We start from the raw sequence: 25,219 nt of genomic DNA, 5'->3' as shown, positions 1-25,219 counted from the left end.
GCCCAGCAATCTGTATTTTAACAAGCCCTCCAGGTTATTCTGGCGCAGGCTCAAGTTTGAGAAACACTGGTCCAGAGCATGATATCGTTCTGAATTTATTGCTTATTAAGGAAGCTCTGCCTTCCGAGCGAGCTAGCTATGTGCCTCCCGTCTTGCCTCCCCTTCCTCTCCTCTTCCACCTCTGGGACAGCCACTGTTGGGAGATTCGGAGTCTGTCCTGCTACTTTCTCACACCTCAGCATTTGTACAGGAAACTGCCTCCCCACCCATCTGTTTGGCTCCTGGTCCCAGCTGTCTCCCTCCTCTCCTGGGACTCTCAGTCTTGTTCCAGGGAGGATGTTTCTTTCCACTTGGTGGTGGAAAGAGAGGCATTCATAAATCTGGCTTTGTTCCACTAGGGAGACCACAGACCAAGAACAAAACCAAGAACCCCCTCTCTTGGAACCCACCTCAGAGTTCTGTCTGCTGCAGTAAGGGGCTTTCAAGGGAGGCCCTGGCCATCCTTCTCAGGAGAAGCAGTGAAAATGACCTGTCTGGTCCCCAGATAGGATGCCAGAAGATGTTCTGGGGAACTTGGGACTGCCACTGGGGAGCTGTGGGCTCTACTTGCCCTTCCCTCTCCCCTTTACCTGACAGCATCCTGTTCTGCAGTCACCTGGGGATTTCAGGGGAAAGAGTCTGATGATACAGTTAGCTCTTGTAGCTGTAACTCCAGAGAGAACCTGTTATGTTTTTTGAAAGAGATCAGGGCTCTGAGTTAATTTATTGAAATACATTTTGCCAAATACTTTTCATTCTAATCAAAGCCAAAGCATTAAAAGATACAGGCCGGGCATGGTGGCTCATGCCTATAATCCTAGCACTCTGGGAGGCCGAGGCAGGAGGATCGCTCAAGGTCAGGAGTTCGAGACCAGCCTGAGCAAGAGCAAGACCCCCATCTCTACTAAAAAATAGAAAGAAATTAGCCGGACAACTAGAAAATATATAGAAAAAATTAACTGGGCATGGTGGCGCATGCCTGTAGTCCCAGCTACTCAGGAGGCTGAGGCAGGAGGATCGCTTGAGGCCAGGAGTTTGAGGTTGCTGTGAGTTAGGATGATGCCACGGCACTCTAGCCCGGGCAACAGAGCAAGGCTCTGTCTCAAAAAAAAAAAAAAAGATACAGTGTCTGTTGCAATTGTGTCATGTCTCATCCTCCACCTCACTCAGCTCCTCCTGTCTCTGTGGCACTGAGTAGAAGCTGCAGGTGTCTGAGGGGCTTTGGGCCGACTGCATATATTTGATATTTTCTGCTTTTCTTCTGATTTGGTCTGGAAGGAATAGTCTTCAGGTACGAGGAGGATGCAGATCTGGGCTTGGAGAGCCCCGTGGGGCATACTTCTGCTCAGAGGGTCTTAATTGCCCTCGTTGAGTCTGCTTTGGGCCATCTGTGCCAACAGAACACTTAGTCCTCCCTCCCATGACATTCACTTGCACACAGTGACCTCCGTGTTCCAGACTGAGCGTGATCTCCCCACCCCACGTGCACATCCTCTGCGTGCTACACCATGTGGCGATGAGCTCAGCCGGTTCTCTGACCGAGCGAGGACTGCCCCCAGGGCTCCCGGCGGCACCGCACCTGGCATCTGAACCCAGAGATCTCTGTGTGGCATCATGAAAATCACTCTGGCTCTCGATTTGCATAGAGAATGGGGGTTGTTGGGGCAAAGAAGTTGCTGCATGTAAGGATTTGGTGAGAAGAGTGGCTGGTGAGCGCTGGTCCTTTCTCCTGAACTCCGATTTCCTCCCACTCGGGGCCTGGGTGCTCCCTTAGGAGCCACATGGTTACCTGGCCCATGGCAGCCTCCTGGCTCTATAGTCAGGATCCCAGGAGCCTGCTTGGTATCCAGCCTGACTGCTGAGTTTTGAAGAGTAGGGACCAGAGGGGAGTACCTGGGCAGGGCTGAGCTGTGGCCCTGCTGCATTTGTGGTGACCTGCTACACCAGACAGTGTGGCTTGCAGATGGACATCTCTGCATCTGCCCCTGGAATGAGCTTCCTCATCTTTTCCCGGGGTGAGCCGGCCACTCTTCTAGCTGCAGCCTCAGCAGCTCCTGGACAGATTTTGTTGGTTTAAGCCTAAGCAAGAAAAGTGGGCTCCTGGGCCAGGAGCTCAGCGGGGGTTCCTTCCCTTTAAAGAAAATTTAAATTAGTGTGGAAGGTGCTGAGGTGAGAAAATCTGGGGCCCCGCTGTTAGCACTTGCACCCTCACCCTCAGTTTGCCTCACAGCGCTGGGCTGGGTGTACTGTGTGACCACAGGGGCAGAGACCACACCCCAGTCATTGACACTCACTCATGCCAGGGCCTGGAGAAGATGAGCTAACGTGGCTGTTCCTCTGTGAATTTAAAGTGCTTCCACATGGCATCTGCTCCTGAACCTGGCAGATAGCGGCACACCACACACATCCTTAGAGGACACTGATAAGGAAAGCAAGGAAGTCTTTGGCCTACAAGAAATTTAAGTATAAAGTTAGGCTAGAATGGAGGCTGAGGTGTCATCCCATCCCTGGTGCCTATGTCTTCCCTATCAGGCCTCTGAGGACTTGTTCAGCTCTTGTCCTTTCCCCCAGACCCCGAGTCTTGGCCTTTTTCCACTCCTGGACTCTGTACTTTGGGACTGTAGGTGCTCACTTTCCATAATCCCCCCATCTTACGCTGCCTCCTCTAAGGCCCGTGAATCCATGGCCACCTCTCCTTTAAACAGCCCGGAGAAAGTTGTGATTGCTCTTGCCTCTGCAAGCCTCATTCAGTTTGCGCTTAAAATCTGTGTGCCTCACAAGTAAGCAGGATTGAATAAAGCGAAGTCTAATGAGAGGGGGCTTTCTACGTGTTAGCTTCCCCCATCAGGATGCTGCGTGCCGGAGTCTCTGGGGTTGACCCCATCTACGATGGGCTAAAATTAAGCTTCTCTCCTGCCCAAGGGTATTGACTATGAGGCAGAAAATGCAATTAACCTTGAATAGTTTAGGTCACTGGCCCAAGCTTGCTTACTGTTGGCTGCCTCAGTCCCTTCCCTAAAGAAATGCAAACCACAGGGAACCAGACCCAGGCAGGAGGAGCAAGAACAGGCATTCTCCTACCCCCGCAGCTGCAGAATGATTACTCAGGTTCGTGAGTAATTCTGTACATATAGAGAGAATAAATGGGTTGTACTTATAGGCACTATTATTTTCAAATATGTGTAGTGTAGGTACTGTTGTGGTTCATAAAATATAAATTTATTTTTTAAATGAGTGCTTAATAAGTTATTTTGACCCAATAATGTCTTTAGGAAGAAAATAACCTCAGAAGTCTAGCTGGAGGGTAAGGACTTGGGTGCTCCGCCTCAGCTCACTTGTCCTGAAGATAAACGTCCTCAGGCTTGGAGCCCTGACTCTGTGACTAAACAGTAATCGCCTGTCAGCACAAGCGCCTGTTTCTCCAGGGTAATCGATGGCACAACATTCAACGCACAACACACGGTTTAGCCATCGTGCCGGGGTAATTGCAAAGGGAGGAGAAGATAGAAGTCACTGGGCTTTGCCATCCACAAAGAAAAGACTGGTTGCTGCAAAATAGTCCACAAACTCTTGGGACTTACAGCTGGGAGACCATGGAGAGGTTATCCTAGGACTCAGCTGGCATCTAGAAGAGCAAGGGGACCCACGAGGCCAGGAAGCTGTAAAATTCCTAAAATCTTGCCCCTGCCAGTGGCTCGTTGTAGCGGGCCCAGCAGGATGATGCAGCTGCATGTGACTGCACCCGAAAGCTGCCGCAGGGATGCTCCGTCCGCCACAGGCGCGAGTACCTTAGGGGAGGGCCGTGTGGCAGCCTCCTGTGAAAGGTGCCTCAGCAGAGCTTTAAGTCGGTTCTACCTTCGTGTTTCTGCCACTTAAACTTCATGGAGTTCTGCTAAGAAGGAGCTCTGTTCCTTCCTCTCTCGCCGTTCCTCTTACTCCCACCCCCAGCCTTAGAACAGCGACTTCTCTTCATTAGTCTACGCAATAGCCTCGTAGCTCAAAACCACGAATCTGCCACTGGGAAATGGGAACCTGAGGGAACTGTTACTTCATGGTGGGGAGCCAGGGGATTCACCAGATGCTGAGAAATAAACAGAAAAAGATCCTCTTTTATAGATACAGGGAATGTATAATGCGATATGTCCTTGTTTCGTAACCATTGCAAGAGAAAACCTGTGCTTCTTTTTTCTTCCTGTGAAGTGGGAGAACTCTGAAGTTGGATCTACTGAATTTAGGGTTCTTACTTGTTAAGAGTCTTACAAGCACTTCTGAGCTTCCAGCCCTGAGAGTGAGTTGTTGTTATGGAAGGCGGATTCTTATTAAAAGTCCATAGGATTTCCATCACAGAAGCACGTTTTCCCTATGGCTATCTCTATCCCAGGCCCTTGCTAATATGGTTGTATGTATGGAAGTGAACTTGTTTAGCCATTAAAACTCATACCAGCTGATCACAGTGTATTATAGTAGCCAGCTTGGTGCAAAGTAAAATTTGTAGAGAAAAATGATCATAATATGCCACTCTTACTGTTCCATTTTAGTTGCTCTAAGAGAGATAATAGTGTAGGACATGCTGCGTGGGATAGAGTTAAACATATTTCCTATGCTCGCAGAGGAACCTTAAATATCAGTTTAAGCTTTTTGGATACTCTAGGGCATCAGTAAAGAAGTAGTTGGCAGGCTTTGCCCAAGGAGACAGTTGCTAATGGAGTCCTTTGCAAGACCTGGTTTGTGGCCCACCACCCAGAAGTCCCAGTGCGATTCATAAGTCTCTGTCCTGAGAGTAGTGCTTTCTGGTGGGAGACAAAAGAGATGGGGAATGGGGCCCACTGCTTCAGGACTGTCATGAGAGGGAGTGTGAGGCCAGCAGTGTGGAAGGCGAGGGGCCCACATGTTGCCTTCTTCTGTAGTTGAGCTGTCCACTCACGCATCCTTCAGCTCCTGCAAGGATAAGCTTCTTAAGGTATTTGCTGAGAGATTTAGTATCCTGCCCCAGTTCTCCACAGATAGTACAGGGTGAGCCAGCAGAAGGGGAAGAGGTGACATGTAAACCTTTTGTAAAGGTCTTAAAAATATGCCTGTTCTTGGAGCAGGGCCAGACCCTTCTGTAATTACCCATGGCCTTGGGCTTTGGCACAGGGTGAGATCTTTGGATCTTATCGGACAACCTCAATTTGGATGCAGAATTAGACATGGACCCACCAAAGATGATCATCTGAGCTGAGCTGCAGAGACCACTGAGGACAGGCCCACAGGTCGATGCTTTGCAGGGCTCCAGATGTTTTCGTAGTTTCCTGCAAGTCATTCTCCACCCACTTCATCCCAGGTACCCAGGCAGGTCTCTGAAGTAAAAGGTTATAGGTTATAAACAGCCTAGTTTCTCACCATTTTGTGAAACCTTTTAGCCAACCTTTTAACTTCTTTTCACTCAAATTTATTCAGCAAATAACTATTGAGTACCTATCTGCCACGTATTAAGCCCTGTGCTAAGTTCTGGGGGAAAGCTCCTGCCCTCATGAAAATCGCAGTCTAGAAAGGAAGCAGACAATAAATAAACAAACCAACAAAATGATTACAAATTGTTAGAAGTGCCATCAAGGACATTAACAGGATAATGAGAGGGAAAGTATCTGGGGGGGCCATTCTAGAAAAGACCTCCGACAAAGGGGACGCTTGAGCTAGGACATGAAAAATACAAGGAGTAGCTGAGAAGGGTTGTTGGAAGAGCATTCCAGGCATAGGCAATACAAAGACACAGAGGCAGAAGAGCCTCGGAGTGGTCAGGAACAGAAAGGCCATGGCTGGAATGTAGTGAGGAGAATGATTTGGGTTAAATTCAGAGAGAAGTCAGGAGCCACGCTTCATAGGGCCTTTGAGGCCATGATCAGGGTTTGGATTTTATTCTGAGAGCAATGGGAAGCCACTGATGGTGGTAAGCAGAAGTGAGGAAGGTAATTAAAGATCATTGAGTGTTCACTGCCACATTGTTTGTAATAGCAGATTAGAAACTAATTCTGTCAGCGTGGAACTGGGTAAATATCTTTGGGTTCATTACAGTGGTATGAAGTTAAAAACTGTGAGGCATATCTATATGTACCGCAAGAAGGATTTGCAAGATATCCTAAGTGGGAGGGGGAAAAAAAAACCCAAGAAACAGAATAGATTATAAAAATGTTAAAATATATTTTAAAAAGAGGAGATGTAGGGCCAGGCGCGGTGGCTCACACTTACAGTCCTAGCACTTTGGGAAGCCAAGGCAGGAGAATCACTTGAGGCCAGGAGTTCAAGACCAGCTTGGGCAATAGCGAGACTGTGTCTCTAACAAAAACAAAACAAAACAAAAAAAGAAAATTAGCTGGGCGTGGTGGTGCACGCCTGTAGTCCAGGAATTTGAGGTTGCAGTGAGCTATGATGATGCCACTGCACTCCAGCCTCGGCTACAAAGTGAAACCCTGTCTCTAAAAAGAAAGAAAGGAAAGAAAAGAAGAAAGAAAAAGAAAGGAAAGGAAGGAAAGAATGGAAGGAGGAAAAGAAAGGGAGAGAGAAAGAAGGGAAGAAAGGAAGGGAGGGAGGGAGGGGAGTTGTACATGTATGTATGTTTTCCCATGTATAAAATATCATATAAAGGATATCCAAGAAGCTGATAACAGGTTGCTTCTGGGGAGAGGAACTAGGGAACAAAGCACCTAGGGTGGAAGGGAGACTTACTCTTGATAATATATCCTTATGTATGTTTGAATATCTTGCGATGTGTTTATATGACTTATTAAGCAAAAAAGACATTATGTCTATTATAAATTGCAGTCACCCTGGTTGCTGTTGTGGAGAATGACTGAGGAGGGCAAGAGCAGAGCAGAGAGTCAGTTAGAAGGCTCTGGCAGTGGTCCAGGTGAGGGATGGTGGTGGCCTGACCCATGGTTGGTAATGGGGATGGAGCGAATAGATGGATTCCAGATTTACTTTAGAGGGAGAGCCAGCTGGACTTGGTATTTACCAATTAATGCTGTACTGCACACTGACATTGCCTACTCCCACTAGTTTAAGAAAGGTTTATGCATTAGAGATTGGAACTGGGTTTACCTGACTTCTCTGACGGCTTTGGGAAGGGTTCTTGGGCTCCTTCCAGGTGCCTCAGGATTCTGGAGAGTATCTGATGTATCACAGTATGGAGAACATAGTTATGGACGTGTGCTCCTTCCATATACACATGCAACAGTTATAAACGATTTCTCATGACTGTAAAAACACTGGGGAAGCCCACTCACTTCTCAATGGAGCTTGCTTTCTTTGCAGAGAGATGCCAAAGGCCAATACCTGTTTGACCTTCTGTGCCACCACCTGAACCTACTTGAGAAAGACTATTTTGGAATCCGCTTTGTAGACCCAGATAAGCAGCGGGTAAGTCAATATTCGAAGCACAAAGGGAAGACAGGACTAGTCCATAAGCCTGAGGCCTTACTGTCACTCACATTTAGAGTTAAGCCCCAGGAGTCAGGGACCAGCCAGGCCTTGCAGTTGAATGTCATCTCTTCAAATCATATCATTAGACCTGAAAGGCACCTTTGCTAGAGTTCACCTAGAGAAGCTTGTCATTTTACAGATATGGAAATGGCAGACTAGAGAGTTTAAGTGATTTGCACAAAGTTACCCAGTTGGAGGCACAGCAGCTGGGCTAGTGTTGTGGTCTCGGAGCCCAGATCACAGGGTGAGCCTCTCCTGCCCCCTTTCTAATAAGTGGGCTGAACCGCATTGTTCTGGATAGGAAAGGCCTCAGCCGAGGTGCCATACCAACCCGCCAACCCAATCTAGGCAGGACAGAGATAGGGACAAACTGACATGGCCCTTTCGTTGCCTTGCAAATCCTACAATCCTTGTTCTGCTCTACGCAGCACAGCCAGCCCTGCAGACACAGGGCATTGACAAGGATTACGATATTCCAGACAGATGCAGGAACAAGTCCATTATCTCAGGCCCCTGACTACCTCTCCAGCTTCGTGTCCCCTGACCTGTCTTCTCGCCGAATGATACTGTGGCTCTCCAGACCTCGTGCCTTCTTTCTTTGTAGAGCCTTCACCTTCACAGTTCCCCTGCCTGGAAGACTCTTCTCCTTTTCCTCCCTTCTCCACATTCCACACTTTTCTTCTGACTAACTCCTTTTCACACTTAAGGTCTTAGCTTAGACTTCTACTTCTTCCAGGAAGTCACCCCTAAACTGGGGGTCCTCCTATGGCCCCCACGTGCCCTGTACTACCTCTATCATAGCACTTATTACACCACATTGTGATTACCTGTTTGATCACCTGTGTTCCCTGCAAAAAAAATACAAGTTTCTTGAGGACATGGACTTCATCTCATTCATCACTATCTCCCATGTAACTAGCACAGAGCATAGAACGTGGTTAGTATTCAATAAATATTTGCTGAAGGAACGAATGGGTGAGTGAGTTAATGGTGTATAGCACTGTATTTCTCACCTCCACTTGCCCAGCCTCCCAGCTCACAGACACCTGCAGTTTCTGTAACTTCTGCTTACCTGGTTTTTGCTGTCGGTGGGGAGGTACCCTCTGGCATCCCCATTGATGTGGGAAAATAATGATAGACTATTTTTATAAATGGTGTTTGCTTGTTTGGTCTGAGCTTTCTCTCCTTAAAAAGAAAGGCCAGGCTGGGCGCGGTGGCTCATGCCTGTAATCCCTTAGCACTCTGGGAGGCCCGAGGCAGGAGGATTGCTTGAGCTCAGGAGTTTGAGACCAGCCTGAGCGGGAGCGAGACCTCGTGTCTACTAAAAATAGAAAGAAATTAGCCAAACAACTAAAAATAGAAAAAAAAAATTAGCCGGGCATGGTGGCGCATGCCTGTAGTCCCATCTACTCGGGAGGCTGAGGCAGGAGGATCGCTTGAGCCCAGGAGTTTGAGGTTGCTGTGAGCTAGGCTGACGCCATGGCACTCTAGCCCGGGCAAAAGAGTGAGACTCTGTCTCAAAAAAAAAAAAAAAGGCCAGTTACCCCAAGATTCTTCATCTCCCAGATGGGGTGATATATAGAGAAAAAAGGGCAAAATGTATCCTGTTCATTATTTTTTAGTTAGGTTGGAATGTGCCTGAAAAAAATAAGAGAGTATGTGGAGGTGATAAAGATTAGAAGGAGAAGGAGCTAGAAAGAGATAAGAAAATGGGAAAGAGGAGAAATAAACGTTTGTGGAGTGCCTGCTGTGTGCCAGGCTCTTCACTGAACACAGACTAGTTCTTTCAGCTGGTGTATGTTGTTCACTGAGCTGTGTAGGCACTAAGCTAAGAGCTTCACATATGTTATTTCATTTGTTCCTTAACACAAATGAGATGAGTATCCATAATTATAATATCTGTTCTCCAGAAGACTAAATAAAGTCTCAGATAGGTTAAGTAACTTTCCCAAGCTAACTGGCAAAGCCAATCTTGAGCTCAGACCTGTCTGACCCAGGGCTCTATGATTTCTAAGATTCCATGCTGAATTCATACCTGATAGCCTCTGAAAGTTGGGTGATTCTGTGCTTTGAGAGAGGGGTTCAAGAGAGCAGAGAGGCTTGAAGGGGTACCTGGGGGTTGTGGGGAAATGGACTTGTAAGAGTTGTTGTCCTAGGTCCACAGATTCATGGTAGAGATGTAGAAGGTGGGCTCCCTGGCTCCCTCGGGGTGTGAGGCTCTAAACTAAACCTCCTCCCCTGGTGTGACCCAGCACTCGCCCCATCCCCACATCACTGCTTGCTCTGGGAGCTCTGCAGGTCTCTCCTGGTCCTCCACTGCCCTGCCCCACTGTTCCCGACTCAGGCTTGGGGCCTCCACCTGTTCCCAGCCTCTCCTGTGCACCCTGTCAAGCCGCCAGAGTCTGAAGATTGTGCCACGTTGGCCCATTCACTGAAATACAGGAGGAAACCCTCCTCTCTGAATCTTCTTTTCCTCTTCTGATCCCTTCTCCCCAAGCCCATGTCACCAATTTGCGGGTGATTCTGGGACCCAGTTTTAGCCAGGCAGCTGCAAAAAGCAACTCTGGCCATTGCCATATTCTTGGGATCCTCTCAAGATTTCTCTACCAGACCCTCAAAATCCCATGGACAAGCTGTGACAGTTTTCCACCCCTTCCCCACGCCCTTCCTAATCTCCAGCCTCAGTCCTTCCTTGAGCTCTCACTACAGTACACATGAAGTCTTCTCTCCAGCTGTTGCCAAGGGGAATAGCCTCTTTGTAATTCAGCTCCATCTGCCCTCTGCTGATAACGCATCTCACAGTCATTTTTCTTAATTTCTATAGAACTTCCTTTGTTAATTCCTTTTAATCTATCAGTCTGATGTCTGGGGGTGTTCTGTCTACTGAGTCCCTGACTCTTGCTACGTTCCCCTCACTACACACAACTCCAGTGTGCTCTGAACAGACAGGCCTCCTCCGCCTTCACAGGCACAGCCTGGAACCCCAGTTGTTGCTGTGCAATTTCATCTCTTGCCTTTGCTTCCCCGTGAAGCCGAGCCGCGGTGGGCCGTGTAATGTGAGAAGGACCTCTTAACCACATTGAGTGGCTATAATGAGTTGCCAGCCTCGTGGGAACTCGGATCAGAGGAAGCCAGAGAGCAGAATGTCAGCCCGGATTATCCATGTGGAGCTGATGGAAGAACTGGCTCTTAGTGGGTCCATTAACTGCATGACCCGTGGCCCAGCCCAGAAGGTGATAGCTGGGAATCAGGGGAGGCCAGGATGCTGTCTGCATGGCCCTGGCTGCTTTCCTGCCAGAGGGAGGACTCTGCCAGGACATTATGCTAAATGGAAGTAGCCAGAAAAGAGGGAAGTGTGGACACAGTCTCTTTTTCCATTCAGTAGCTACGCATTGAACACTCTGCTAGGCACTGGTGATACAATGTTAAATAATACAGTTTTCTTCCCTCACAGAAGTTACATCTGGCAGCTTTAAGCTACTTCCAGATAATCAAATCCCAAATAATAGCAGTCCTAGCTAATCCTGATTAGCATAAAAGCAACAAACATCAATAGTAAATTTTATAAAGGACCCATGTAGAATTGAGAAACATATATAGAATGGTTTCATTGCTTCCTTCCCCCAAACATAAGTACCATGGGAAAAATTATACTATGCTATGTCCTGCCTCTTTGAAAAGCCATATAACAAAAACATTCGTACCCCCTTAATATTTCGAAATAAAAGAAAAAAAGAAAATCCAAGGGAAAAAGGATACTAACCTACATATTCGTTTTGATTAGTTATCTTATGAGACTTAGACTTTAAACATCCCTGGATGCCAAAGAATCCTGAGTATGTGCTCTCTAATTCAGGGGTTGGCAGTCTGTGTTACTCTAAGAAAGATGGAATATACCCCAGCCATCCCTGCCTTATGAATTTCTACTTCTCAGTACTTTCTAGAGTTGTTCCAATAGCCACTATCCCCACTCCCCTGCCAAAACGTTGGTACTTAACACAAACACACACCACCTATTCAAGTCAGCGTTTCCCTGCTCAAGCCAGGTGAGGCTTTGCCGCCACCACATGTACGTGAGTCGCTCATGCCTACTGGCCTGCCAGGACCGTGGCTCAGAACTTCGGCACCCTGCCTTGGAAGGCAGCACTTCCAGGGAAGCCCAGAAATGGCATCTGAAGCTGGAACTATCCCCCCTTCCCAGCTAGGTTCCATGGGGAGCTTGTTTCAGAAAATCATATCGCTTTTTACTCTCCAAACCTATATTTCACAAGCTTCTGGGCCGCTTTCACCCTAGGCTATAATCTGTCCAGTTATTTAAATTGGATAAAACAAATTATTTTTGACAGTGCTTCTCATTAGGGTTTTAATGTTCTGTGTTCTCTGTTTCAGCATTGGTTGGAGTTTACAAAGTCTGTGGTGAAGCAATTGCGATGTAAGTATTTATTCTCCATGAAAAGACTGAAGCCTCCCCCCTGGGGAGGGTGGGATGAAACTTCCCACATGTAGTAAGCCGTGGTCTACATATGTAATTTTCCACTATCCTGAGTATCAGTTGGCCCTAAACACTTGAGGATTTTCTTCTGCTGGTTCGGTGGACTGTGCATGCTGGTGGGAGGACAGCCCAGTCATCTTCCGGGAGAGCGGCTTCCCTGATGTGCGCTCTTTTTCTCTGCAGCCCAGCCTCCATTCACCATGTGCTTCCGTGTGAAGTTTTACCCTGCAGACCCTGCAGCTCTGAAAGAAGAAATAACCAGGTGAGGCTGAACACACTGCCCCAGCTACTAAGCCCTGTTGGAGAGGATAGGAAAGGGGGGCCTGTGACCTCTCAGATCCTCTAATAGGGAAGCGCCTCACTCTTACAGGCAAGGAACCCTTCCTACCCAGAACCTACTTCTTCTGTATTCATTTCCACATTCTTTCCTTTGCTCACCCCTCAGTGGAAATGGAACAGAGTGAATGTCTTTCCTTCAGGAAATGTGAATACTTCATCTCTAACTGATCACTTTCAAGGGGATCTGGAGTAACTCATCAAAAGCGTTTTTTCTTTGGCCAATGATGTGGCCACTGTGGACGTTCTTAGAGAGGGCTGTGTTGCTGCTTATTTTGGGGATTGAAAACAGATTCAAGTGGCCTAATGGATGTACTTGGGGGACGCCAACGTGTGATGCTGAAAAGACAAGCAGGGAAATACTGAAGATTTTAAATCCAGATGGGTAAACTCCAGTGTGCTGCCGGATCAGGTTCGTGATAAAGTCTTTATTGTGGGGATAATGTTCTGTGGCAGGCAGACAGCTGTGTGGAATGAATCTTGTCTCGTTCAACACCACTTGAGGATGAGAAAGAACCTCTGTGCCCAAAACCTTCCTATAAGAGGGTCAGTGAATAGGAGCTTAAGGCTTCCTCAGGATTTTGGATATCTGAGCCAAATTTACTCTGAAAGTCTCGCCTCATAGATTCAGAAACTCTCTATAAACTGGGATCCGTAATTTTTGTATTAGAAAGACCTAATTTTGACATAAGCAAAACCTCGACGTTACCTTGTAGAAGGCAGGATCATAGGTAAAGAGGTGATGACAGGGCATCCTAGAGCTGAGGCAGAGACAGCACTGCCAGCTCTGGTCACCTCCCTAAACCCTTGGAGACAGCAAAGATGGGAATGAGGACATTGCCAGTCATGTAGACTGTCTGTCCCGTATGGCTTTGAGATCTGTTTCTAGATTCTGAACTACCTAGGAACATCCCAAAGAAGGGAAAAGAGGAGGGAAGAAGGAAGGAAGGAAGAATATGGAATTATATTCCTTTCCTGTTCTGAAGAGCATGCCAAGTCAAAGGAAGAAAAGTTTCTCTAAGAGGGGAAATCAAGAAATGGGGAAAGAACAGGGCAAGAAATAGGAATGAGTAGTGCAAAGGAAGCAAGGAAGTGGGACAGGCAGGGAAATGGCTTCTTCACATGGCCGCAGCGGGGGTTGAGGGAAATCTTCTGGTGGAGTCAGAGGATCAGGAAGGCTATTTCCTGCAGATGCACAGGGTAGTGTGTACCCACCCACTCGGAGGCACTAAACACAGTGAGGTGTGTAGCTAGCCCCAAACCCCATGCTTCTTACAGGGCACGGAAACTGCAGGTTCTGCTCATTCACATGGATGTGAGTGGGGCTCCTACTTTGTTTGGAAAACCAAATCCATCTAAATTAACAAGTGACCCTACAGCTTTACACAGGCGAGTGAGGGTAGAACCACTGTGTTTAACAACTTAAAGAGTTCTGTGAAAGCACTAGCCCGCCCCACTCACGAATTCCAGAGTGTTTGCCTTAGCTCTGAGCCTCTCTCTCTGTCTCTCTGTTAAAAGAGGTACCAGTGCCAGGGAAGACCCCAAAGTGTCCTGTCCACATATCAGAGCAAACTTAACACATCTTTGTTGTCCAACTCACTGGACCAACAGTAGGGATGAGAGGGATTGGTCTAACACAAATCAGTGAGCAGCTGGTGGGAGCACCACAGACACATAGCTTTCCAATTTGACTAAAGGACAAGAATATAAGATTATCTTGGCCATTAGGAGGAGCCCTTAATAATCTGATAGTCCACTGGATGTGGTGGCTCACGCCTGTAATCCCAGCACTTTGGGAGGCTGAGGTGGGAGGATCGCTTGAGCCCAGCCTGGGCAACATAGTGAGACCCCCATCTCTTAAAAAAAAAAAAAAATTAGCTGGACATGATGCATATGCCTGTAGTCTCAGCTACTCAGGAGGCTGAAACAGGAGAATTGCTTAAGCCCAAGAATTCAAGGTTATAGTGAGCCACTGTACTCTAGCCTGCGCGACAGAGTAAGACCCCGGCTCTAAAACAACTATGGTAATAATAATAATAACATGATTTTCTAAATCCAGTGTCACTATCTTATATTAATGGGCAGACCCTCCTTCCCAAGAAGCAACATAGACCTGGGAGCTCAAATCGTACTTAAGTCAGGATATAACTTGGCTATATGGCCTTGGACATAAGATATTTAAACCTCTCTGACCTTTGGATTCCTCATTTATAAAATGGAGATAATAATGTCTACCTCCTAGAATTGTTGGGAGGACTAACCACTATAGTAGTGTCTTATACTTTTTTTTTCTTTTTTTTTGAGCCAGAATGCAGTAGCATCACCCGTCCTCATAGCTCACTGCAACCTCAAACTCCTGGGCTTAAGCCATCCTCCTGCCTCAGCATCCCAGGTGGCTGGGACTACATGCACAAGCCATCACGCCCGGCTAATTTTTCTATTTTTTGTAGAGGTGGGGTCTCACTCTTGCTCAGGCTGGTCTCGAACTCCTGAGCTTAAGTGATCTTCCTGCCTCGGCCTCCCAGAGTGCTAGGATTACAGGTGTGAGCCACCATGCCCAGCCATCTTATACTTCTTAATGCACCTCCAATGAGTATTGCACTGAGCAAAGGCTCAATACGTTTGCTGCCAGATTGATTACACGGTCTTTGGCCACAAGGGCTCTGCATAGAGCACAAGTACAGTTAGTACTGGCTTTTTCCCTTATGTGAAAAGGGACTTTTCTAATAATCTCAACTCCTCTTCTGTCCCCTTTCCCTATCAGCCAGAGTCCTAAAACTTAAGCAGCTAACTTCTGAGTTCCAAGAGAGAAAGCTATCCCAGGTAATCATCCAAGTCCCAGTAAGTGCAGCATTAGGACCATGGCCAGGCCTCCCACCAAGTCACCAAACTTCAAGGACACTGGCAAGTATATGAGCTCCTCTCCCATCTGTGTGCTTTTGTGCTACCATCTTGGACAATTTTCCCTCTCTCTCCACCTCCCTGGCCTTCTGTCCCTAGCATGCAATTTCCCGGCATTGTGAGGAGTATGGATCGTGGGTACCTGGGTAGTCTTTGTGCCTCGCTCTCCCTGGGGCAATCTGTGAGGCTATGGAATTAGCCACATTTTTCTCTTCATTCACATCCCTACTGATCTGAAGAGAGTGGGTACCTGCCCCAGCCTCACTCAATACCCATAATTCATCCCTAGCTTAGAGTCCTACATCCTACCTTGATACCAAACTCATTTAGCTGTCAGTGTGTTTTTTCCTGGCAATATTAGTCCTAAATTTCTCTGCCATCTCAGCCATTCCCATAAAGCCAGGCTGAGAGAAGGCAATGAAGTAGGGAGTAAAGAGCTATGCTTCAATTTATCTCTTGGATTCTTCCCAGATGATAAATTTAGTTGCCAAATCCTGATTAATTTCTTTTGTCATTTTTTTAAAGTAATAAATAGATTTTCTTGTCTAGGCTAGAGACAAGCCAGAGAAAATGGGGAATTAGGCACCCGATTTAGCTTTTAACAAGGACTACAAGTGTATGAATTCTTTGGAAAGAAAAAATAATAGAAGGAAACTGAGTACAAATGGGCCCCCACCACCCAAGGAAGCAAAATATCTGACACACAAAAGACAAAAGGTGCTCCAAAAAATGTTAATAGAATGAATGCCTATACAGGCATTCATAGAAGTCTCCATAGAAAGAAAAAATTTTGTAATGAATATTTTGTAAATAAAAGTACATTTAGCTACAATTTCCCATTTTCCCTATGTATGGCAACTTTTGGGACACCCTGTATACACGAATGAATGGAATCATTAGGTCATTTATTCCTTCAATGAACATCATTTTGGCCTAGCTTAGGCTAAGATGGATTGGCAAACTTTTTCTGTAAAGGGCCAAATAGTAAGTATTTAAAGCTTTTTGGGCCATATGGTCTCTGTTGCAGCTACTCAGTTCTGTCATTGTAGTGTGAAAGCAGCCATAGACGATACATAAATGAATGAGCAAGGCTATGTTTCAATAAAATTTTATTTCATTGCAAACTATGGCAGCAGGCCATACCCCTGGGCTAAGAAATCAGAAAGACATGGGTTCAAATCCCAAGCTATTCTTTAACTAGCTATGTGACAAGACAAGCAACAATAACTCTAAGTGGTCAGTTTCCTTATCTGTTAAGCAGGGATAAAAATGGTAGTCACCTCAAAGAGCTGTTGTGAGGATTAAAGGGGAGAATGCATACGAAACAGTTAGTAGAGTGTGGGACACACAGCGTGCACTCAGTAAATTCGAGTCATCATTATTATTCTTTTGTTTTGTTATACAGTAACACAACTGGAGGCATCATATTACCTGACTTCAAATTATACTACAAAGCTATAGTAACCAAAACAGCATGGCACTGGCATAAAAACAGACAGACCAGGGGAACAGAATAGAGAACCCAGAAATAAATCCACACATTTATAATCAACTCATTTTTGACAAAGTTGCCAAGATTATACATTGGGGAAAGGACAATCTCTTCAACAAATGGTGCTGAGAAAAATGGATAACAGTATACAGATTAATGAAACTAGATAGACCCTTATCTCTTTTCATATACAAATATCAAATCAAAATGGATTAAAGACTTAAATTTAAGACTTAAATATAAAACTACTACAAGAAAACATCAGGGAAGCACTCCAGGACATTGGTCTGGGCAAAGATTTCTTGAATAAGACCTCAAAAGTGCAGGCAACCAAAGAAAACATGGACAAATGGGATCACATCAACCTAAAAAGCTTCTGCATAGAAAAGGAAATAATCAACAAAGTGAAGAGACAACCCATAAAATGGAAGAAAATATTTGCAAACTGTGGATGTGACAAGGGATTAATAACCAGAATATATATGCAGTTCAAACAATTCAATAGGAAAAAAGCACAAATAATCCTGTTAAAAAAAATGGTCAGGCATGGTGGCTTACACCTGTAATTCCAGCACTTTGGGAGGCTGAGGTGGGAGAATCACGTGAGCCCAGGAGTTGGAGACCTGCCTGAGCCAACATAGCAAGACCCCATCTCTACAAAAAATAGATTAGCTTGGCATGGTTGTGTGCACCTGTAGTCCCAGCTACTCAGGAGGCTGAGGCAGGAGGATCACTTGAGTCTAGGAGTTTGAGGTTGCAGTGAGCTATGATGACACCACTGCATTGTAGCCTGGGAAACAGAGTGAGACTCTGTATCAAAAAAAAAAAAAAAAGAGAGATGGGGGATGGCAAAAGATCTAAATAGGCTTTTCTCAAAAGAAGACATACAAATGGCCAACGAGTACATGAAAAAATGTTGAACATCACTTATCATCAGAGAAATGCAAATCAAAACTACAATGAGATATCATCTCACCCCAGTTAAAATAGCTTTTATCTGAAAGACAGGGAATAAAGAATGCTGGTGAGGATGTGGAGAAAGGGGAACCCTCATGTGCCGTTGGTGGGAATGTAAATTAGTGCAGTCACTGGGGAGAACAGTATGGAGGTTCTCACAAAACTGAAACTAGAACTGCCATATGATCCAGCAATCCCACTGCTGGGTATATATCCAAAAGAAAGAAAATCAATATCTTGAAGAAATATCTGCACTCCCATATTTATTGCAGCACTATTCACAATAGCCAAGGTATGGAATCAACATAAGTGTCCATGGATTAATGGATAAAGAAAATGTGGAACATATACACAATGGAATCTTATTCAGCCATAAAAAGGAATGAAATCCTATCATTTGCAACAACATGGGTAGAACTAGAGGACACTATGTTAAGTGAAATAAGTCAGGCAGAGACAGACAGACAAATATCGCATGTTCTCACTCATATGTGAGAGCTAAAAAAAAAAATAAGTTGAGCTCATGGAGATAGAGAGTGGAATGATGGTTACCAGAGGCTGGGAAGGATCGCAAAGAGGGGGATAAAGAGAGGATAGTTAAAGGGTACAAAAATACAGTTGTATAGAATGAATAGGATCTAGTAGGCAATAGCACAGTAGGGTGACTACAGTTAACAACAATTTATTGTATATTTTATAATAACTAAAAGAGTGGAATTGGAATGTTCGTAATACAAAGAAATGATCAATTCTTGAGGTGATGGATAACCCCATTACCCTGCTTTGATCACCACACACCATATACCTGTATCAAAACATCACATATACCCTAAAAATATGTACAACTATTTTATATCCATGATAATTTATAAATTTTCAAAAAAGAGACAAGCAAAGTTTAAAAAATAAGTTTCCTCAAGAGCAACCTTATTATCTTAATCAGGTCTAAAGCTGACTTCTTCTTTGGTCCCGGGGAGAATTTCTCTCTGAGGACAGAGTTCTCCTGATTTAGCTTAGGACCCCTTTCTTTCTAACCTGACAACTAACTGAATTACCATGGAGCTAGAAAAAGCCAGAGTCGGGAGGCCCAGATTCTAATCACTGCGTCGCCTCAGACAGGTCACTCCACGTCTCCGGACTTGTAGTTCCTCAGCTGTGGCATGAGGGGATTAGGCTCTGTGGCTCCTGCTTGGAGGCTTGAGATGGGATAACCCAGCCAGTCTGCCCCTCAGGAGTTGGCAACACACAGTGGCCCTGGTGACAGTGCCTCAGGCCACAAGATAGTCTTCCTTAGGCTCATGTGTGGCAAGGGAGAACATGCCAGGGTCTCTTGGAAATGGTCTGAGGGTGCTGTGAGTCATGTGGGTTATATTTTCATGACCAACACCAAGTCATCGGTGACCTCCTTAAATGAACAAACACAAAGCTCGATGGGAGCCACCATGGCCGAGAAGGGAGGCGGAGCCCTAGTACAGCCTTCTCGCCTGAAGCTGTCAGGTGATTCTTTCATGAGTGCATCTCTTCTTGTCTTCTAACGCCTATGATTTGTTTCCTTAGGACGCTGATGTGCCCCTTCCTCCCTCTCCCCCAGTTCTATGACATTGCCTGAGAATGCCCCAGAGCCTTACCTTTGACCTCCCTGTAGCTATTTTATCACCAAAGCCCGAAGGGACCCACCCACCAGTGGAAGGCCTTGTTTCCATTCCAGTACACCTGAGGCCCCTGTTCCACACCCATCAGTAACGCCTTGTAAGACAGTGGTTCTATGTGAAGAGCATGTCCTCTTGGGTGGATGGAGGGGGGAAGCAAATCAGAAGCTGCAGAGGGGCCTTTTCAAACCACAGGAGCACCACTCACATACAGATTCTGACATGCTCCCCCAGGAAGATGTTCCCCTCTCTGCCACATTGAGAATCACTGCCCAGAGCTGTGTTCTTCTTTGAAATATTTCCTTTAGCAGTGCTGTCCCTGGATCTTGGACATAGTCAGACATGGAAGGAGTGATGCAGGAAGCCAGGCCCACGGAGTGATCCCTGAGTAAGGGGCAAAAGGTTTACATCCACGTCCTGCCAAAGCCTGCAGGAGGTGGGAGCTGGAACAGTGAGAAGGAGAGAAGTGTTCGCTCGCTGTCTCCCACATACCGTGTGGCATTTCACCGTGGGAAGCAGAGTGAAGACAAGCTTGATTTGGTAGATCCATCTTAATTATTGCCTCTACATGATGTCTTTCAGCCTTCAGTTTTTCTTAGCAAACACTGGGGCAGAGTGGGGTTGGTGGGAGAATGGGGAAGGTTCTTGGTAACTTCCAGACTAAGCTACTCACCTTCCCTTTGGTTTGAGGAAGGCATTCCATCCTGATGTGCATACTAGGATGCTTTTGAATTTCCTTAGGTCAGTGTTTCTTAAACTTAATCTATATACAGATCACCTGGAGATCTTGTTAAAAGATGCAGATGTAGGTGCAGGAAGGGCCTAATATTCTGTGTCTCTGTGAGCTCCCAAGTGATGCTGCTACTTCTTTTTTTTTTTTTTTTTTTTTTTGAGACAGAGTCTCACTGTATTGCCTGGGCTAGAGTGCCGTGGCGTCATCCTAGCTCACAGCAACCTCAAACTCCTGGGCTCAAGCGATCCTCCTGCCTCAGCCTCCCGAGTAGCTGGGACTACAGGCATACGCCACCATGCCCGACTAATTTTTTCTATATATTTTTAGTTGTCCAATTAATTTCTTTCTAATTTTAGTAGAGACGGGGTCTCGCTCTTGCTCAGGCTGTTTTCGAACTCCTGAGCTCAAACAATCCGCCCGGCCTCGCAGAGAACTAGGATTACAGGCGTGAGCCACCGCTGCTACTTCTTATATGTGGGCTGCACTTTGAGTAGCAAGGCCTGAGGAGAGAAGAAGCTTGACTGTGCCTTCATTTCTGTGCCTTAGTTACTTGACTGTCCAAGCTCAAGGCTCTCAGAGTTACTGCTGGTACCCCGCCTACCCCTCCTAAACATTGCATTGTCGTTGGGCCTCTTACTTACTTTGGGGCACGATCAAATGGACATGGAATACTCTGTTTTATTCTTCAGCCTGAAAACAAAAGCAGTGGAAACCTCCAGTTGTCCAGGGAGGGGCCAATTTCTTTTTGTTTCAGACTGATGGAATTTAAGGGAATTTTACAACATTTTCATGACTCCCCCAGGGATGCTGTAGTTATCTATGACTGTCTAGCAAAATACTGCAAAACTTAGCTTAAAATAGCAAGTATTTCTTCTCTCAGAGTTTCTATAGGTCAGGAATTCAGGAGCAGCTTCACTGGGTGGTTCTGGCTCAGGGTGAATCATGAGGCTGCAGTCAGGAGGTTGGCCTGGGCCACAGTCATCTGGAGGCTTGACTGGGATTCACTTCCAAGATGGTGCACTCACATGGCTATTGGCAGGAAGCCTCAGTTCCTTGCTGGCTATTGGCAAAAGGCCTCAGTTCCTCACCTCACGGACCTTTCCATGGGGCTGCTTAATCAACTTCAAGCAGAGTATGTGGTCCAAGAGAAAGGGAACAAGAAGGAAGCTGTTAATGACTGTATGACCTGGTCTCAGAAGTCAGACACTGTCACTTCTGTTTTATTCTATTCTTAGAAGTGAATCACTAAGCCCAAGCCACGCTCAAAGGGAAGGAATTAAGCTCCACCTCATGAAATGAAGAGTATCAAAGCATTTGAGGACATATTTTTAAACCATCACAGATGCTCCCTGGCTAAGGAGCCATTGTGGTAGGCGACCCTCTCAAAGGTTTGGTGCTCCTCATAATCTCACGAAGCTGCTCTACTTAGGAGACCTGTAAGACTTTGAGCATCAAAGACCACACTCCTTGCAAAGACATTTCAAAATGGAAAGTTATCAATTCCATTCCACTGTGATGGGGTCCATCCAACTCTTTGTGAACCTACGAAGCAGTGACAGTGCAAGGAGGGCAGTATAACTCAGTGATTAAGAGCCAAGTTCAGGAGTCCGACATTCCCGAATTTGAATCCTGGCTCTGCCATTTAGTTGTATGTCCGTGATAAAATCACTGGAGACTCAGCTTCTTTATCTGGAAAAATGGGGATCATAATAGTACCTATCTCGAAGTGTTATGTGAGAATTAAATGAGATACTGCACGTAAAGGTAACACCTGGCCTGGCAGATAGTGAGTGCTCAGTACATGTCAGCTACTGTTAGCTCTTGTTCTTGATATCCTGTTTCCACCTGGAGCTGGAGGCTCTGTACATTCGAAGAGATGCTGGCCACAGGTTTCTGCTTCATTTTTGTGCTTCCTTCACCAGTGCCTCTTCTTATACTTCATTCAAATTCAGAGAGGTCTGGTTGACCTCTGCTGATTGCAGGCTCTTCCCACATATGGACAGGTTCTCTTGGAAAGTCAAGGCCGAACTCTTCCCTGGGCTAGTTCCTCCACCTGTGTTCTACTTCTTAAAAGAAGGAGCATCAGCCAGAGTCCAGGGCGGGGACAGGCCCAGTTTGCCCCATGCCTGATGGCATAGTTTTCTTTTTTGGCACTGGATTGACTAGGGCTGGCTCCCTCCAAACCCGGCCCGGGAGTAGGGTGCAGGAGACGATGTTTTCACCAGGCGACAGCCATTTCCGTTTTGAGCTACGGAAGGAAACTGACGTGTTGTTTTGAATCGAACCTCAACAAGGCAAAGTACTTGAAAGAGTCTCCAGGGAAATGGAAAATGTATTTGTTCTGTGGTATGTTTTGAGTTTTGGGGTTTTTTTTTAATGTAGTAAAAGTATCCTGACAAATATTTTGATAGGCTTACATTACATATTTGTGTCTTTAAAGCAATCAAAGAAATCCTTTATAATTCATTCTCTGTTTTCTCTCCAGGTATTTAGTCTTCCTACAGATCAAAAGAGATCTCTACCATGGCCGCCTCCTCTGTAAAACGTCGGATGCTGCCTTGTTAGCAGCTTATATCCTTCAAGGTAATGACTTTTGACAGGATAAATTTGCTTTTCGTGCTAAGTACTGATGCCATTATTTCAGTTACCACAGATGACTACTTCTTGGATCTAAACAGTGTCTAACTTGAAGCAGAGTTCAAGTTAGAGGATTTTGCTTAGATTTCCTAGAGCCAGAAACCACCAAACACTCAATCCTAAATGGTACCTAAGGTCTCACCACCAGCCCCTTCAAGTCATTCTGACTCTGGGGGATTCTCCCTGTGCCCTTGGTTGATAAAGTTACTGGGACTCTGGAGAATAATTGGAATCATTTTTTTTCCTATCCTCTCATGCAATCTCTAAGATACAAAGCATCTTGGAATTCTGGAATCTATTTCAGAGAACTTTTAGTTCAGAGTGCTTAAAGTTGAAAGTGTTTCCAAGTAACAAGCACATTTCCTAACACGCTAATAAGAGTAATAGCTGAGTCTTACCCAGCTGATACCCAGATTGGCTTTTTGTGCAAAACAATGGGAGAGAGATGCACCCTTAACATATGTCTCCTCCTCCTGAAATGCAGGACACACATAAGTGCCACTTCCCAGGTTTCTCTCAGTCCTTAGGCCTGAAACTGCCATTACTACCATAGCAATAAAATCATGAAGCTTCCATGAAAGAATATGAACTCTTAATTGGAAATCTCTGAACTCCCAGAAGCAACTTTGTGAAGAGAACCTGGAAAACGCTTGCCGACAGGAAACTAAAGCCCTTCTGGCAAGAGAAATATCACAGCTGCATACTAAGAATGTAAAATCAGCCCATTGCCACTTTGACTTTTGAGGCTTCCGTTTTAAAAATCACCTAAATGGGAAGTCCAGTGGGTCATTACTAATTTAAAGGTACCTAAAAATGCCACTTTCATTTCTAAAGACAAAGCCTAGCCCGATTTAAGTGACGTTTTAAATTCTAGTCATTCCTTCAGTTTTACCCTGACAATAATTTCTTTTTCTTTAAAGAATTACTTGATGTCCAACATTGATGTTTTCCACTTGAAGCTTCCTAAATAAAATCATAATCAATGACTCTGAGGCTCAAGGTCACCCCATGCTTCAGGCTTGGGGAAGCCTTTAGTCTCTTGCTAAACAATAGAAATCCCCAAGTAATTTAGAAGTCACAGTAAGTAGACTTGTAGTGAAAAAGCATAAGCCACAAATACAATATTCAGCCATGAGAGGAGGGCATGTTTTCCTCTTAATACTTGCTCCTGCCTCAAGACTTCTCCTCTGAAGTGGTTGAGACTGTCACCAGGGAAGAAAAAGGGCAACCACCAGGCAGCTGGACCCTCCTCCTTTCCTTTATCATACCCACCACGTCCCCTGCGGAGTTCTTCCTGGGAGAAAGCTGGAATCCGACCTGGGTGTGGAAAGCACCAGGGGTCCTCTGTCCTCCCAAAGCTCACTGAGCTTAGATCTGCTCAGGTTTAGAGATGAATATTCTCTGTGAATGGCCAGAGGAGAAAGGGCCACACCTGGCAGGGAGTTGAGAAATCAGCCTTAGAACTTGGTGCTTTTGAACTCAATGACACTTTCTGCTCACAGCCAGGCTTCCTGCTCGGCAAGCCTTTCAAAGGGGCCTGGCACCTGGTCAGCTCTTAATGAATATTTATTCAAATTTATTCATTTGATCATATTTGGACTGAGGGTTGAGTTCTGAATTTGGATCATGGCTTAATTCATCAATTTGCTGTGTCCCTGCTAAGATCCTTAAAATGAGGTTTAGATTCTGATCTGGCTCAGGCCCAAGAGCTTCTGTCTTGCTGACCAAGCTCACCGTTTCCTGTGCTGAACAAAGAGCATCACTCCTAGGCCCTCTTCTCGTGGCTGAATGAATGAGAACCGTGGTGCAGGCTTTTGCTCTTTTATTGCAGATTTACTTGTGGTAACCTCAGAACAGAGGGTCAGGTCCACTGTCTCCCTCCATAGACTTGAATGTCAACCCAGTGTGTACACCTGGGAAAACAAAGGTGGACATGCTCCTGCAGGGCGTGCCTTCTGCCCAGCCCTCAGCCGTGCTCAGGATCCACTACTCTCTGTAAATCTGCTGTGTGCTTTGGCTTTTGCTCTGTGTGCTGATCTCTTGTTGCTTTGCCAATGATGATTTACCTATTTCCACACTTGTTTTCTTCTACCTTCCTTTTGAAAGCGGAGATTGGGGATTATGACTCAGGAAAACACCCTGAAGGCTACAGCTCCAAGTTCCAGTTTTTCCCTAAACATTCAGAGAAGCTGGAAAGGAAAATTGCTGAAATTCACAAGACAGAACTCAGGTGCGTGACACCCATTCAGGCCCAGGACACTGTGACTCCCCCACAGCCTGAGCACGCAGGCTCTGTGCTATGTCCTTGCTCTCATAGACCGACCATTTACTGGCCAGAGGGCTGCCCCCCAGCCTTCCCGACACTGAGACGTATCCACTGACAGCATAGCCCCAATCCCCATAGGCTCCCTCTCCAAGAAAAGTGGTTTAGGCTGAGGCTTAAAGGCAAGAGAGAAGTTGTATCATAGGGAAAACAGAGAGAGAGTGGCTTTTGAAAGGTATTTGCTCCACTAAGATATTTAATG

The 25,219-nt window shown here is 45.8% G+C and overlaps 1 protein-coding gene across 2 annotated transcripts in view; it reads left to right on the top strand.

Annotated features, from left to right (window-relative positions):
• Window positions 1-25,219, top strand: part of FRMD5 (FERM domain containing 5) — a 325,539-nt gene that overhangs the window by 271,789 nt on the left and 28,531 nt on the right. Inside the window, exons 2-6 of one of the 2 annotated variants that reach the window (XM_012649200.1) lie at window positions 7,330-7,434; window positions 11,887-11,929; window positions 12,173-12,251; window positions 22,543-22,640; window positions 24,801-24,924. In XM_012649200.1, the coding sequence (XP_012504654.1) occupies window positions 7,330-7,434; window positions 11,887-11,929; window positions 12,173-12,251; window positions 22,543-22,640; window positions 24,801-24,924 (449 nt within the window). Of the gene's footprint in view, window positions 1-7,329; window positions 7,435-11,886; window positions 11,930-12,172; window positions 12,252-22,542; window positions 22,641-24,800; window positions 24,925-25,219 lie in introns of those variants that run through there. The other variant, XM_012649201.1, reaches the window with a different exon arrangement.

This window comes from Propithecus coquereli, unplaced genomic scaffold (genome assembly GCF_000956105.1).
Source record: "Propithecus coquereli isolate 6110/MARCELLA unplaced genomic scaffold, Pcoq_1.0 Scaffold3, whole genome shotgun sequence".
In the NCBI taxonomy this organism is placed as follows: Eukaryota; Metazoa; Chordata; class Mammalia; order Primates; family Indriidae; genus Propithecus; species Propithecus coquereli.
Note: the sequence above shows the minus strand (reverse complement) of the source record. Positions and strands in the feature narration are given on the sequence as shown.